The following is a 16,959-nucleotide window of genomic DNA, read 5'->3' on the forward strand; positions in this document are numbered from 1 at the left end:
ACATGAGTCAGACCTGTCATTCAAAACGGATTCACAAGACTTTATTTTTTTTTTTCACGTAAGCTAACAAAGACTTAAATCTGTTGGCGCTGTAAGAACACAAGGCAAAGAGGAATATCAAGCACACAGGTTGAGCAGCATTTGTCATGATTAAATAATTTGATCATTAGAAAAAGATGGCTTTTCAGGCAGGCCTGCAATGTAGCCCAAAGAACTTGTTCAAGACCGTAGTTAATTTCACTTGGCATGTAGGTTTGTACACTAAATATACAACTATTGATTGCACAACTTTTAAACCCATTTTAGAACGCGCTATAAATACATTTTCTTTTTACCCATGAAATAAATCCAGTTGTCAGATGTCCTTGGGATAACAGGCCTCACATCACTGTACCGTGGGTGGGAGTCAGAGGCTGATTGAGTCCAATGGTGCTGCACAACCAGCCGGCAAAGTCAACCTGCTCTGCCTCAGACTGCTTGATAAAAGGATGCACCTGGAAAAAGAAAAAGTGTAAGAAATGTTAAAGAATAATGCAGGGAAATAAAAACATTTCTGAATGAAGACTCACAATCAGCTGTTTGAGGTCTGCTCTCTCTGCAGGATTCTTGATCAAACTGCAATGGAGACACAATACATCATAGGAAGCAATGCCTTTTAACACCACTAGGTGGCATAAAGCCTGATGTAGATTTTGCATTGTGTTTAATGCTTTAACACATTTCTCCTACATACCATTTGTTCACAAAGTCTTGAAACTCAGAGCTAAATATCCCGGGCAACTTTGGTGGAGGCTGAAAATGTAAAGGTCCAGTCAGCAGTGAACGGATTCAGCTTTTAATGCTCAAATTACTGGAATGGTCATGTTCAGATGTGGTCACGTCAGGGGCCGACTCACCTCATTGACGATGTAATCAAGCAGCTCAAATATGGCCATCGGTGGTCTGCTGTCAGGACCGTATGCTGAGGGGAGATAAAAAAAAAAGCCAGTGTCATAATTCACTGTGTCTCCTGCATTAACTATCACTTATCGTCCATTGATTTCTCATGGTTTTTAATTATGGTATACCTTTTTAAATATTTTCAATCAAAGGTGCCATAATCTTTAACCCTTTGAAACCTGGATAGACATCTTTCTTGAGATGACTTTCATAAGTATTCAAAGCTTTGGACCCTAAACAAATTGGTTTGAGTTTTTGCAAAAATATGGAGAGAAAGGCAATGAGAAACTTGGCAAGAAATGTAAAAAGTTATATAAAATTTAAAAGTATATACTTTTGTAAATGCTTTTGAACAATGTCAAGAAAACTGTAATTGTCAAAACAATATATTTAAATTATGTCACAGAATAATGATTTTAAAGTGTTTTTGCAGTTGATTTCCTTTATTGTCCTTTTTATTTCTTTATTTATTGCTATTTTTTGGGTCATTTTCTGTGCTCATTGCCTTCCCATGTTTATGAAAGAAGGCAAGCCAGTTTGTTGAGGTTTTAGAGGGTTAAAGAATCAGTTGATGAATGAGTGACTTACAGCTGCCTGGTCTCCCGGGGGGCTGTGGCTTTGGGGTGGACTCGCTGCAGGCTGCCTCGCCCTCCACTGGGAAGCCGAAAATCTGTTCCAGTTCTTTAGCATCAGGAGGTGGAATCGGGAAGCGTCCGATGGCCATTTCAACCAGGGACAGACCCATGCTCCAGATGTCCGACTGGACAGAGTAATGGGTGCCCTGCAAACGCTCCGGCTGCACGACACACATGCATTTATATCACCACTACAACCATTACTGCTTTGTACGATAATTAGTGCCAGTTAAAATACAAAAGCATATAATAAAATCATGCAAAATCGAAATGGATCGTGTGTTTTACTTTTTCCTGTCACATGTTCCAGTGCAGTCAGTATACACAGACATGAGACGGTGAAATTATGATTGATGATTCCCTAGCTTTTTAAAAATAATTTTCTAAATTTCTTGCAATTCATTGCACATTTCTTGCCAAGTTGCTCATTGCCTTTTTTCCCTATGTTTTTGAAAGAAATCAAAGCATTGTGCTCAGTGATCTGTCTAAAATCAAATTTAACATAAAAAACAAACAAATAAATAAATGAAGTACATCTGTCTTATCAGTGACAGTTGTGTTAATACAAATAAGTTCAGAAATGTAATTAGTTTTTGAGTGAGCTCTACATCATTCCATCAGTGGTATAAATGATATTAGTTGCACAGCCTGTGTCTACATGTGGGCCTGCTGCCGATGCTGAAAAGACATGAAGCCTGTCTATTTATAAAGCCGGTCCCAATTGATTTGTGACTCATCCGAATTGGGAATAGACTCTGAACTGGGGACTGTGGCTGCCTTACACACATAAATCTGAGACTTGAATTGCAACAGGAATCATGAAAGCTAATGTGAGAATGAGAGCAGCAGGAAAGGAGGAGCGTGTCCGTTTGAACTCACAGACATGTAGGAGCGAGTGCCCACAAAGGAGTTGGCCATGGAGTCTATGAGCTGTCCACTCACTCCAAAGTCACACAGCTTGATCTCACCGCGGGAATTCACGAGGATGTTAGAAGGCTTGACATCTGAAAGAGGGACATGCAGTCTATTTAGAAGAACATGGTGGGCAAGTGTTCAGCAGGGAGCAGAGAGCAGCACAGAGCAAACTGCTGCAGAGGCTCAGTGCATGTTGTGCAGCGCCTGCTTGTCTGTTTCCTTTCATCATTCATATACTCTGCCTAATTAATAATGTTATTTAACCCCTAGGGAGTGTGGTGAATTTAACACACTTTTCATTCTTCATTTTTTTATCATTTTGGCTGTGTTAATGCATATGGCATATGTTTTGGCAAGATTATATGTTTTTGTTTAATCTTGGAATTTCTGGCTCAGCTCCTACATTAAGTATAAAATACACCATATAAACAAAATTGTTATATTCATACTCTTAAGTGCAAAAAAATGAAACCCATTCAAACTGCAAAGCATTAAAACACACATTGTCTTATTTCTGGGTGTCATTTTGTGCTTTTGCCTTTGTCATTTTTACTATTTTCCATCTGATGATGTCATTTTTTCCATATTTCTCAGAAAATACATGCTATTTCCACTAGGTGCACTGTCACAATTAATGCTGCTGCTGTTGCAAAGAAATCCACTTTAACAATTATTTTTTTCATTTAAAAAAATAGTGGCATCATGACAAAAACCTGGCATTTAAAGGGGTAAAATTTTGAAAATAAATGAATATTTGATATTAATTGTTTGGACAGACTTTATTTTATTTTATTTTTTTAAACTCAATGAAAGAAAATTATTTTGAAGCATAATATTTTTTTATAGCCTGATTAGGAAAAGCACATTTTGCGTGTACATGATTGACATGAGTGCGAGTATTTGACAGTGCACAAAAAATAATAATGTCAAAAATCAACATTGCTGCTAATCATTGACAAATCCCAGACTGTGATAAGAAAAAAAAAATCTACCTAGCATGTAGTATATTGGAAATAATGGAATAAAATAATATTAATGCATACTATTTTTTAAAACTTGATTCTGAAAAGCACTTTTGTGCACAGAGCAATATGAGTGTGTGTAATATTAAAGCGGGCCCTGACAGTGAAAGCACGCAGTCCTCATTCATAAACTTAAAGGTCTTTTAAGTAAATTTACAAAAAAGAAAGTGATTGACCTCTGTGCATGATCTTGTGTTTCTCCCTCAGGTAGGTGAGCCCTTTAATAACCTGGAAAGACAAATATTGCATGATAGCGTATGATAGGAATGTGATTATTTAAGCACATACAGTATGCATCAGTGCTAAACTCAATTTTATAATAAAGACAAAACAAATATAGCTGTACTGTGACGACCAGAGCATGAAAGTGGTGGGAGAGGTGTTGGAGCTACCCACAGCGATGCTGACTTTGCCCAGGATCTGCTCTGGGATCTTGCCTGCCTTCTTCAGCGACTGGTCCAGAGAGCCGCCATCCTACAGCCAGCAGGGAAAACAAAATACAGAGCATCTACTACAAATTCAAAATATCATTTATGACATGCAGCACACTAACTCAAAATGAGAATGAGCTTGTACATAGAAGGAGAGGCATGCCAGACACGTTCAGCACAGTCTGTAGAGCAAATCAAATGCTGTATAAACAACACGCCGGCAGCCAGAACTTATTAAAGATAAGTACCATATGCTCCATGCAGATGCTGATTTCTCCATCGCTGTAGAACGCTCCATAGAAGCCCACAATGTAGGGGGAGTTACACTCATGTAGCACCTGCAGCTCCCTAATGATCTGGTTCCTAATGGCTGGTTTGATCTCCAGGTGGATGAGCTGGAATGACGGCAGACATCAGGTTTAATTTATGTCCTCATATCACACAGAAATTAAATACTAGCAAATTAAAGGGACAGTTCACCCTAAAATCAAAAACACATATATTTCTTCTTACCTGTAGCGCTATTTACCGATCTAGATGGTTTTGGTGTGAGTGGCCGAGTTTTGGAGATTTTGGCCGTAGAGATGTCTGTTTCCTCTGCAATATAATGGAACTACATGGCATTCGGCTTGTGGTGCTCAAAGTGCCAAGAAATATATATATTTGATAAAACTCAACAGCAAGGTCTCTTTCCAGAAATGGCGACCCAGTTAGGGGCCGGTCACACCAAGATGCATCATGCCAGGTGCGACCACTCCAAAAATACCTTGAAAGCGCATTGGGAAAAACAACTGGGAGCGCCTGTGAGCGGGGCCAAAAGAGATACTGACGAGGGGTACCTCTCTGCACCTTGAGTGGAAAAGTTGAAAATATTTTAACCGCCAGAAAAACGTGTTGCGTAGCAGCAAGAGAGGAGTTCCTGACAGGCACGCTGTACCATGAGAAAACAACGGTTTTGCTGGCGACGCTTCTCTGGCGATGCGTCCTGGTGTGATAACCCGCTATTTTCTTCATACCAAACAACACGTGCCACCTGGATCACAACGCAGAAGGAGGCATGCATCTTCTGCTAGATCGCCTAGCACCATTGAGCTAGCTAACATTACAGCTTAGCTGAGGAGGACGCCATTAATGTTTACATCTTGCGCTGTCACGAGCCTCTCATCCATAAGTAGATGCACACTTCCTTCTGCCCAGTGGCGGTTGGAGGATGTAGTTCAGTGAAAAAAACAAACCATTCCTACATGTAACTGCTCATAACAAGGTCTGTGGAAAATCTTGAGTAACCAGGTCATGATTTCTGGAAAGAGACATTACTGTTAGGGTTTTCAAACGTTTTTTTTTTTTTTGTTTTTTTTTGCCGCTTTATGCACCACAAGCCGAGTGCCATCTAGTTTCATTTTATTGGAGTGAAGGCAGACATTTCTACAGCTGATATCTCCAACACTATTTAGCTCAACCTAAAACAATCTAGACTACTACATAACACAACAGATAAGAGGACAAATCTGTGTTTTTGATTTTAGGGGTGAACTGTCCCTTAAAATCTTCCTCCTGAATGTGCGTGCACACACAATTAATCTACACTTCTGTCCTCTATCATCTTATCACCACACAGTAACCAAGAACCAAGGGGCATCAGTCACTCATCGCAGGACTGTTTCACCAGACTCAGTGATGGTATCTTTTCGGCTGCTCTGTATCTCAACACCAGTGCTTTTCCTCGTGTTTTTTGAGCCTGTTTATTGACAATTAACTTGCATGTCTCAGATCAACTCACTACCTCCAATCTGAATTACCACACCCTGCCAAGCAAGCCCATGCATTCATCTGCTGGCTTTTCCTAGCCACAGCCAGTCCCAACTCCTCGTCTTCCTGTCTGACCTGCCATCTCCGGCCTCCCACATTCAGCCAGCCCTCTTCCCGAATGTTTTTGGGTCCTGAAGAACTCCATGCCTTCACCCTTTGAAACCTGGTGTCTCATTACTGCTCTTGTGCTGTTTTCAGATGCCTTTTACAAGTATTTAAAAGCAAATTGGTGCAAGGCAATGAGCAACTTTTTAAGCATTGTTCAAAAAATTGCAAGAAATTAGTAGATTTTGATTTTTTAAAAAAGCTAGGAAAAAACTATATTTACTGTCAATTATCAGTTTTTTAAAAAAATTTTAAAAACTAAATTTCAGGTAATTTTTTTGTACTTTTGTACAAGTTTAAGTTTTAGGTATTTGTTCTTTCATTGCTCATTGTCTTCTTCCTGTGTTTGCTCAGGCTTTCAAAGGGTTAACAGACACATGTTTCAGTTTGTATTTCAGTCTTTTCTGCCAGGTGTTTGGATATCGTACAGTGGCTCTTGGACACTGTGACAGACAGTTGCCCCACTAACCCACATTTTATGCTGCTCACAGAATACATGAAAGTGAGACACGTGTGACCCCACACTCTCTCAAAACAGCAATGGCCTGGAAAAATACATTTTTATCTGACATAGTGAAGAAAAAAAAAGTTTAAAAAAACATTATACTCTGTATAGTTAAGGCTGAGTGGCTGTCTGAAAGCAAAAGTAGCTATTTTGTCCACAGTTTCTTCCCTTCGGCCCTACTTACAACCAGCCGCAGCTTACCTTCCTCGCCATAATCAGACCAGAGGGTCTGTGGGAGACCTTGAAAACGACTCCTCCGTTGCCGGCGCCCAGCTCACAGATCTTCTCAAAGTCATCATCCTTCAGCTCCCCTACCTTCTGCTTCTGTGTCAGAAAGGCCTCCAGGCGTTTCCGCTGCTGCTCGTCCAACTCAAGCTCCTCGAGTTTCTTCTGCAGTGCCTCCAAGTTTGTTCTTAGAAAGAAGAGAAAGATAAACAAAGACAAAGATCAGCAACTCATGTATTATTAATGCTTTCCACCCCAAATAAAAAGGTCCTTAAGTTCATTCTGATGGAACTATTGCAGATGTTTTTTGGCTGTCTCCGCCTCAGGAGACATGGGGCAGTACATGGTGCGTCCAGATCTATTGTATTATACTGTATTATTAAATCCTTGGACAAAAGACAGAGCTTAGTGCGTGACAACTGCTACACGTGCTTCTGCGAACAATGGCAACTGACCAAGGAGCCAGCAGGACGACACAAAGTGTTTTAGTGTTTCTTCCCAGATCTCAGGGAGAGGAAGCTCCAAGTTCCTCTGAGCACTGACACCACTCTCCTGGCGCTTGTGTTGTCATGGCGATGCATTTCCTTAAGAAATCAATTGTGGAGGAACCTCCTCTGACATGCTGCTGTTTGACCTCTGCTTCCCCTCCTACCCAGCTGTCTGAAAACCCTGCAACGCAGAGTCAGTCCGAGCTTTTATCATTAACTTGATAAGAATGCCATGTAAAGAGAAATGAGTCTTTGTGTTATTATACATGTAAAATTATTTTTTGTTAACCCTTTTAAAACCTGGATCAACCTCAGTTTCCTTGTGCTGCTCCCAGATGTATTTGACAAGCTACTGTATTTAACCCTTTAAAATGTGCCCAAATTGGTTTGAGAAGACCAAAATCCTAATTATATTTTTAAAATTGCATTGCAGAAAAAAATACAAATAATTTTCAGCACTTTTTGGAGTCATTTTCTTGGATGTTTTATGTTTTTTTTACTCTCTTTTTTGCTTATTTTTTCATAATTTTCTTATAATGTTTTTACTAATTTCTTGCTAAATTTTAGGCCATGTCTTGTGAAGGTGCCCATTGCCTTCTCAATATATTTTTTGAGAGAAATCAAACCAATATGCCCAGGTTTAAAGGGTTAATTTAAAAAATCCCAATGAGTGTAGATGTCTTTCGACAAAAGGGAACTAGGCCCAAATGAGCATTTTTGAGGAAATAATGCAAACCTAAAGAATAAAACAAAAGCATGCAATATTTAATGGAATGACATTTCATACGCCTGCAGGCGCACAAACTGCAGAGGAACTGGAAGGTGTTCCATCTTTAGCTTCCAACAAAAAAAAAATCATACTTCGTTTCAGTGCTCATTTTTCATATGCATGCTAATGTGTTGATAATAAGCTAGGTTTCTTTAAGTGCAGTGCTTTTTAAAAAAAAATACAAAATTGTACTTAATCATGACTCATTGGAGAGCTGTAGGACGCTGAGCTCTTCTCTCTGCTGCTAAACTACATGGCAAAGAGAGGGTTAAGTGGTTTTATTTTTGACAGTAGGCCTGCATATCCATGGAGACGAGGTGCTGAGTTTGAGTTGGTTGTGGGTAGCGTGGGCGTCTTGCCAACGAGAGCTGGAGGTGGAGGAGGCCGGAGATACTGAGAAGAGGAGCAGCCTGAAACACAGTCCACACAGTGTGGGAAGGACCGCAGCAGCTGCACACTGCAGCCTCCCCCTTGCCGGGTGCAGCAGGCAGTGAGCACGATGCTGGCCTTTTGTGCTCCATCCACACAATGTCCAAGGACATCTAATAGAACCCTGAATGCAAAAGATGAAACATTTTTCTACAGCTTGCCACAAAACCCCAGAAAGAGGATGGCATTGCTGTTCTTCCTTGTGACTTTGGCTGCAAAACTGTCCGCCTGCTTTACGTAACATGAATCACAATGGACTGAGAGGAGTTCAAGGGAAATAGATAATCATAACATCCTGGCTTTTTAATATGGAGAGCTTTGTGCTTTGATTTAATTTTTCCAAATACTGGCTTTCATTGTAAAACTTGAGTTAATCCTTTAAAAACTGAGAAAATTGGCTTGATTTCTGTCATTAAAAAGGCAAAGAAGAAGGCAAAGTGCAACTCAACATGGAATGACTTGGAAGATAAAAATGGCAAAATGGTAAAAATCTAATTTTAAATGTAATGACCATTATCAGAAACATAGTTTTCTTGATATTTTTTCTAGTTATTTGATAATCCTCTAACCGGTCTCTCTCTCTCTCTCTTTTTGAAAATAATTTTCTTATTTCCTTTTAGTCATTTTGTGCAATTTGTGGGACATTTGATGCAAAGTTGCTGATTCACATTTTTTTTCAGGTTTAAAGCATCTGAATGCAGCAGAAGAAAAGCGCTGTCAATCCAGGTTTGAAATCGCAAAATGCACATACATATCACAGTTTGATGTACGACACTGTCGGTGTGACTGCATTTTCAAAAGATTTTACTCTGCAAGAATGCTTTCGTAACCAAGCGTGCATATTTGTGAGTATAGCAAATAAATATAAAGTCATTTTTGTTGAAACAAGATATGCTAAGTGGTAGACTGTGGTCAGCCAGACAGACTGTGGTCAGCTATGAGTTTAACCATTTATCTTCTTTTTGCACATTCACATGCACTCTGTGGGTCAACATGAACAATAAGAAAATCATAACAAAGTTCTCTAAACACAAATGAATGGACACACTTTTGAATATTAAAACTTAAAAGATTCCCTGAACAATGCAGGCTTGTTCTGCATGATTGGATGTGTGTGATAGCAGGATCTTATCCAAGGTTTTAGCTAATTTGCCTGAGCAGGTTTGCTTTTATTTGTTCTCAGATCTCCTCTGATAATATTCCATGCTTGGCTGGCATTATGTGGGCTGCTCAGTACACTTCTCTCATGGCTGCCAGCCATTTCATACTGAGAGAGCATTTTTTGCGGGCTGTAATGGCAGCTCCTCCCCACCAGTGGAATAATGGTTTCAGTAAGAGAGATGATCAATTGCACCCAATATGCAACACCTGTGCTGCTTGTATGGGCATTAGATCCTAATGTGTGCTGAAATTAATTACCCAAAGTATCTGTAGTGTTCTAAAGCATGAGCGTGTTCTATTTTTCTTCTCTATTTAAAACAACTGGTGGCTGATCAGTTATAATATTGACATATTGTATTGTGAGACTAGATATAGATAATATGCAGTCTACATCTACAGTTATTGCTATCAAACATCCTTACACAATGCAGTCTTTTTGGAGGGCTTTTTTCCTCATATCTTGACATGCCACAGTAGAAAAATCAGGGATGTAAATGTCAAAATTAATGATGACTGAATTCCATTCAGCTGCGTCAGTTTCAGGGTCCTGAGAAGAGAACATAGCGTCTTTAAGGTTATCAGTAACACTTGCGCTTTTCCTACCAGGACAAATCAAAATTCATTCCGTGAAAAATGCTGTTTGGTTAAATTATTGCTGCCTCCGTGTGCTCCCCGGAAATATTTCTTGCACGTTTTTAGTGCATTTACCATATTTCTTGAGTTACAAGCACATAAATGGGCCTCTAAAGTCGTAATTACGTGTGGAAAATTTGGAACTTTCTATGATATCCTAGTTTCCCACTTGCTGAGTTGTGACGTTTGTGTGAAGTTTCAGGGCAGCAGAAATGGCGGAACGCATGGAAACAGTGAAAGCTGGTGAAAAATAATATATTTTGTTAATTTGCTCCTAGTAGCTATCATTTAATCTTAGTAGTTGCACATTTTAGTGTATGCATCTATGAGCTGTAGCAAGCAAGCAAACTTTTAACTATAAAGCATGCCATGTGAGGATACTAACATTAATAACAACGTTATTTTATAACACGGATTACTGACTTGATGTCATAAATGCATAAACGTGTTCGACAAAAGTCAATACTTGGTTGATATTAAGAAACTTTTTTATTAAATCATGTATTAAATATCAATTTTTGATCACGTTAAGTGTAATATGGTATTAATGTTAACTGCTGTCCATGTAAAGTGACCTAGATTAATAAAAAATATGATATGTAATGTTCAAAATATTGAAAAATAAAAACAGCTATCAACCTCTTGTTTAAATGCTGTTAGCATTAAATAAAACCCATCCACTCTGTAGCTTCCATATTGTTCTCATCTCAAAGCACATGTATGGAGGATTTATTTTATTTTTTATTTTTTTATGTGCGGTGTCACTCTGTTGTCTATTTGACACAGTCAGCCAAGTCAGACAGGTCATGTTAATTTTTCTGTTTATTGTTATCATCATTTCCTCTTTTATTTTGTAGGTCTCACCCTTGTCTCTGTCTTCTAGGTCCTGCTCCTTGTGTCTCACCTCGCGCTAACTGTCCTCACCTGCATCTTGTTAACCCCTTTAGTCTGTGTATATAATCCCCATGTGTTCTCCCTCATGTTGCCAGTTTGTTGTGTGTCCCTGGTGTCATCTCGTGCTCACGTTCTTTATCTAGTAAATCTCCTTGTGTGAACCGCAGGCTGCCTTTTTAATCTTTTGTCTCAAGCCTGCTCCTTGTTTGTATGTGTGTGCCTGAAATTTTGATTACCTGTGCACCGACTTGGACTGTCATCACACTCTGCCTCGTGGTATCTGCGCCTGTGTGAGTCCACCTTTCTGTGCTCCACTAGCTGTGTTGCTATTTGTCTTTTAAATGGAACTATAAACAGTAAGACACTGCAATGTTGGTAATTAAAGTAGGTATGGGTAGTGGAGACAAAATGGTAAATTAAAGCTGTGCCAACGTGTGTGCCTGCAGCTGTGCTCGTATTTCATTCCACCTGTGCGTAAGTCAGAGCCCCACAAGGGCCAGTGAGGTGAAAAAAGTCTTGTCAATATGTATGGCACTGTCAATATTTTCTTCACATGACTCATTAGGGAGACTATGACATGTTGATTAGTCTTAGTATGAAAAGCACAGGTGAAATTGCTAATATTAACTATGGCTTAAGGCCCTGACAAACTTAGCTGACATGCAGCTGTTGGTCAATGTTGGGCTGATGAGCCTTTGTCCACTTAGTCACTGTGGTGTGTCCCAGTGTCCCACACCATTGGCCCTCATTGGCAACTGACAGCATTTTTTTTTTTTTTTGCAACGTGAGGCAATGCTGGTCAGCAGGGTGCAGGCAGAGCATTCCAAAATTTAGGTGCAACAGGCTCAAATGCTCAATCACCACGTGTTTTAAGGCGAGTGCCAGGGACAGTCAACAAGTTTAGCGTATATGGTTAAAGAGTACAAGCTGAAGAGTACAGGTAAAGTAGTTCAGCCACATAAAAAAGGAGTTTGATCGTGTAAGAATAATACGCTCCATAAGTAAGAATGAGAACTCAGTGTAGCCTGTTTCATAACCCCCTCTCCTGAAAATGAGTCCTTTTTTTGTCTTTCTTTTTTTGTATGCAACTGTTGGGGGAAAAAAAAGAATCGTGGGCGGCTGGCCACATGACTTGATAAATGCGCTGTTCTAAACCTAGAGAGAGAGAGAGAGTGCATGCACACTGCATATAAGTAAAACAGATTTTGGGGAGGGTGCTTTTCTGGACCTTTTCGGGGGCCCAGTCATCTCTGTGGGCGGGCCTGCTGTTAGGATCTGACAGACATTTTTATCATTAGATAAATAAATTTCAACCTCTATCTGTAACTATCCCAAATCTTACCCAGGCTCCTTTTATGATTTGGTTTCATGCAGTGTTTGAGGAACAAGACGTGTGCAGAGCGTGAGGGACGAGCGTGTGCCTGCAGACCCGTCAGTCACCATCACTGGCCTTAAAAGCGGGATTTGCTTTCCGTCAGAGCCTCAGACAGCTGAACATTTGGACCCGCGTGACTTTTTATGGAAAAGAGGTCAGAAGTGACAGCAGGCCGCACGGCTCTCTGTCAGCAGCGTGCCAATCTGAGTGTCACAGTGCACAATACAACTGTATCACCGACGCACATACATACACACACACACCCAAACACATGCACACACACATTGTGAGCTCCCTCAGTAGCAGAGACTTCCAAATATCTGATTCAGAGTTCCTAATTGTTGCTGTATCCATGACGAGCTGCTCCTCTGCCAGCTGAACATTACATCATCAACAAACAAAGCCAAGTGATAACTGATGGTACCCACTTCTTAAATGTGAGGGTTTACTGATTTTCTTTGTCTTAAAAAATAATAATCTTTGTGTTTTGGACAGACAGAAAAACAACAATAATTTGATGATTTGACCTTGCTTTACAAAATAACATTTTTTCCATTACATGGGCCAAATGATTAATCAACCAAACCACAAAATTCTTGGCAGATAAATGGAAAATAACTGTTGCAGCCCTTTTGAATATGTACTAAAATGCTGAGCTGTGGAAAGAGACACCTGAATGTTAAATGTATAATTATATTCAGATTTCATGCAGGATCCGATTTTCACTTTTTGTGATGTGCAATCTTATAATGAAATAACGAAATATTCTTCCTCTACAACACGTTAAAAAAGCATTGACATGTTATGTAATTGTCATCTCATCCGCCGCAGCTTGTTGCTGGACTGACTGGGCTTTTCTCTGCGAACTGAGAACTAGAACATGTTGTCACAACAGTTTAGGATCTCCATTACTGTGTTTTGTGGAAGGGTGGTGGGAACAGGCCTACACAAAACTTCTTCAACGCACAGAAATATTATTCTACATGCTGCCTCCCTGCAAAGGTCAATCTCTGACTAATCACTGTCCCCACAGAGTGCGCTGTTAGAGTGATGGAGCGACCTGCTCATCCGTGACACCATGAAGAGATGACCCAAGGACCTGAGAGCTGTATATTATACACTAATTTTTTATTTTTTTTAAATTTTTTTTAGACACACAGGTGAGACAAATGATTATTAAAAATGGCTCATATCCATCAAGTGCACTGTAAGCAAAGCAGTGAGTGATAACAGAGCCTGGAACTAGGTCACTGAGAAAAAGGTCAATGATGTTTGGATTTTCTCTGGATTGATTATGAAAGCATTTAACAAAATAGCTTATTAATTGGAACTGCGAACCTTTTAGCAGTTTGTATTCAGGAAAAAGTAACAAAACATATCATTTTTTTGATCTGACAAAGATCCAAGTAGGATCGAAAAGTTCTTATGTGGCATGAAGTAAATTCAGGTGTTTTTCTTCATGCGTGCTCTTTTTTTTCTTGCACCTGTGTGATGTGCATTTAATTATTGTCACTCAACATTTGGCATTTTGCAATATTAAGTGTAAACTGGTGCATGAAATGATGACATGGGAAAAAAACCAAACGATAATCCATAAACTGTTAGCATTACTGGTAGAAAACTAACCTGCAAATATTGTACTAAATGCTTAATAATTGAAGTCATTTATAAATAAATACTAGGGGAGGGGGGAAATCAATAAAGCACAGTATCGTGATATTTTGTGTGGGAATATTGTATTGATGTAGGGATACCGAGCATCACTTTTTTAAATCATTTATTATTTATTTATTATTATTTATAGGATTATTTTTTGGCTTTTTTTCCCTTTATTAGATAAGACAGATGTAGCATGAAAAGGGGAAAAGAGAAGGGATGACATGCAGCAAGGACATAGCCTTTTGTATGGGAGACTCTACCAGGTGAGCGACTTGGGGGGCAAATTTCTTCTGATAATCTCGTAGAATAATAAAATCAATTGCTTTTTTAGTCCAGTAGATACATTTTGCTGCAGTAAAAATGACCGAAGTGAGACAAACAGACTGAAAACATAATGATGTTGACAAAGTTTTCCTTTAGGGACATAATTTGCAGTTTAAAAAGGCAATGAATTGTAAAATATGTTATCGCAATACTTAAATACTCAGGTTAATAATCACTATAATACTGTATCGTGACTTGAGTATTAAGTCTCTGGTGGTTCATGCCTTAAAAAAATGCTTTGTGTTTTGGACAGTTATGGACAATAATGTTTGAAGATGTCAACTTGAGCTGCGGGGTAATTTTTCTTTAACTGTTTTCTTACATTTTATAGTATAAATGGTTAATTTAAAAAAAAAAAAAAGAAAAATATTGATTAACCAATAAGGAAAATTTTCATCTGTTGTGTTTCCTGTGCTGGTCATATATATATATATATATATATATATATATATATATATATATATATATATATATATATATATATATATATATATATATATATATATATAATATTTAAAGATCTCACCTTATAGGCTCAAGGAACAATCATCAATTATTTGATTTAAAGACATCTAAACAAATTAATAATAATGAAAGATGATTATTGCTCAGTGAAAAACCTCAGTGAGCATACAATGACACACACACACACACACACACACACACACCTGGTGCAGTCTCATATCAGAAAGCTGGGATAGAAGTTTAGGCTACACACACTGTAAAGGGGGGATTCTGGTGTCTACACGTTGCATTTGTCAGGAGCCTTTGCACAAGGCTATTGATCATGGATCTATTGATAACTGATCAGTCAAAGAGCATTAATCAATACTTCCCAATCACCATCAATACTAGCTGGTTACTGACTCACTCTGTGGCTCCGCTGCCGTTGATAGTGTTTCCATCAGGGATCGGGTTGAGTTGGATCGGCTCTGGCTTCCTTCTCTTCTGCATGTTGGACACAAGAAGAAGAAACAGGCTGCTGAGGAGACGCACGAGCTGCAGGAATATGGCTGGAAACCCCGAAGAGAGAAACGAAAAAAGAAAAAGCAGAGCTGTGCTGTGAAAAAGGCACAGTGAGGCTGCTCCTCGACACACACTGACAGGAGAAGACACACAGCTGAGGAGTCAGGAGCTGGAGGGGCTGATGATCTTCTTAATGGGTGGATGTGAATGATCCGGGAGATGAAACGTCACAAAAATATTTACATTCGTCTTCCGGACAGCATGGCTGTGCTGGGGACAGCGCCCCCTCTGCTGGCGATGACTGGTATTACAACAAGAGGTAATCAGCAGGTATTTGTCATAAAAGTAGCAATACCACAGTTTAGATATACTCTGTTACGTGTTATGTAATAATTAGAATAATAATCCTAATCATAATAAAATAATATGTGAAAGTACAAAAATATTAGTATCAAAATACACGTAAAGTCCAAAACAGTAATAGTACTGCAGGATGGCCCCTTTGAAATGCACAATATGTTATTGAATTATTTATGCATTAATATTACTTTAATGTTTAATGTCTTATTTTACCACACACACACACACACACACACACACACACACACACTGCTGTGTAGCTGTCTAATAGATTTAGGATTCGATAAAGTTTTATTTCTATCCATATATTTTACATCATCACTTATTTGTTGATTATATTTTGTATTATTAATGTGGATTTGCAAAATAACTAGTGACCTCTTTGAAATAGATTAAAACCCATTTTATAGTGCTTTGCTTTTATGTGATGTAACCTTTTTACATATCTTTTTATTCTTATTATTATTTTTATCTTTTTACTTAGTCTTGATCCTGTTTATTATGATTATTATTATTACTAGTAGTAGTATTGTAGTTTTGATCCTTTTTATTGGATTTACTTTTATTAGTATGTTTTCAAAATCACTTTTATCTTCATTCATTATCGTCTGTATTCTTTCTTATATGTTCTAGCATTTGATCTCTTGTTTAATTTAGCTTTAGTTTAGCATTATTGTTTGACTTCTATTGTTGTATTGTCTCTGGAGTTTCTTGCTCTGCTTGTCAAAGCACTTTATAAACTTTATTTTTAATGATTCTATATAAATCATTTTATTATTGCAATACTACTATTATTACTACTTCTACTACTACTACTAGTAATAATAATAATAATAATTTGTATGTTTCCCTCATAGTGAAAACAGTTATGAGAATACCTTGACAGAGTCAATTACAGTACAACAACTGACTAACTATTCTAGAGCAAGTTACAAGAGGTCAAATGCAGGTTGGCTGTTGTACCACTTAAACTACAATGAGAAGTTCAAACCATATAAATAAAGCTGAAAAGTGCATATTTCTCACAAAATAGAAATTTATTTATTAGCCTTCATCCACCATTCAATTCCCGTAAATGTTTAATTATCAGAAATGCAGAACAGCGCTGATACACTTCCAGTAAACTTCATGCTAAAATGTTTTATATCAGTTATCCTGTTTCAGGTAATTGACCGTCTCACCAGATGCAAGCACAAAATATATTCAAATCAGGAGCAAGAAAGAATGTACTATGAAAAGTAAATGACATGCTAATGTGAGTTTATTGTCATGCAAGTTGTGTAATCATTGTGCAAATGCTCTTAATGCAGGAAAC

The 16,959-nt window shown here is 38.4% G+C and overlaps 1 protein-coding gene and 1 long non-coding RNA gene across 2 annotated transcripts; one reads left to right on the forward strand and one right to left on the reverse strand.

Annotated features, from left to right (window-relative positions):
- Positions 1-26: 26 nt before the first annotated feature.
- On the reverse strand, positions 27-15,509 carry map2k1 (mitogen-activated protein kinase kinase 1). Its single transcript, XM_042495905.2, has 11 exons — positions 15,190-15,509; positions 6,563-6,773; positions 4,191-4,337; positions 3,908-3,985; positions 3,688-3,739; positions 2,454-2,578; positions 1,528-1,735; positions 897-961; positions 734-792; positions 570-615; positions 27-494 (listed from the first exon to the last, which is right to left on the reverse strand). The coding sequence occupies exons 1-11, from the start codon at positions 15,270-15,272 to the stop codon at positions 381-383; spliced, it is 1,188 nt and encodes a 395-aa protein (XP_042351839.2). The 5' UTR covers positions 15,273-15,509; the 3' UTR covers positions 27-380.
- Positions 10,869-14,019, forward strand: LOC148189235 (uncharacterized). Its single transcript, XR_015777088.1, has 3 exons — positions 10,869-11,250; positions 12,335-12,489; positions 13,369-14,019. It is a non-coding gene; the product is annotated as an uncharacterized LOC148189235 (long non-coding RNA).
- Positions 15,510-16,959: the final 1,450 nt, after the last annotated feature.

Source organism: Plectropomus leopardus, chromosome 7, assembly GCF_026936395.1.
Source record: "Plectropomus leopardus strain MGB_pleo_1.0 chromosome 7, ASM2693639v1, whole genome shotgun sequence".
In the NCBI taxonomy this organism is placed as follows: Eukaryota; Metazoa; Chordata; class Actinopteri; order Perciformes; family Serranidae; genus Plectropomus; species Plectropomus leopardus.

What these genes read in the sequence shown, in the direction of transcription:
- map2k1 (XM_042495905.2), bottom strand. Translation starts at nt 15,272, where the DNA reads ATGCAGAAGAGAAGGAAGCCAGAGCCGATCCAACTCAACCCGATCCCT. An exon ending in TGGGCAAAGTCAGCATCGCT is followed by an intron (nt 3,740 to 3,907) that starts GTGGGTAGCTCC and finishes TTGTCTTTCCAG; the next exon opens with GTTATTAAAGGGCTCACCTA. An exon ending in CCCCGGGAGACCAGGCAGCT is followed by an intron (nt 962 to 1,527) that starts GTAAGTCACTCA and finishes ATCTCCCCTCAG; the next exon opens with CATACGGTCCTGACAGCAGA.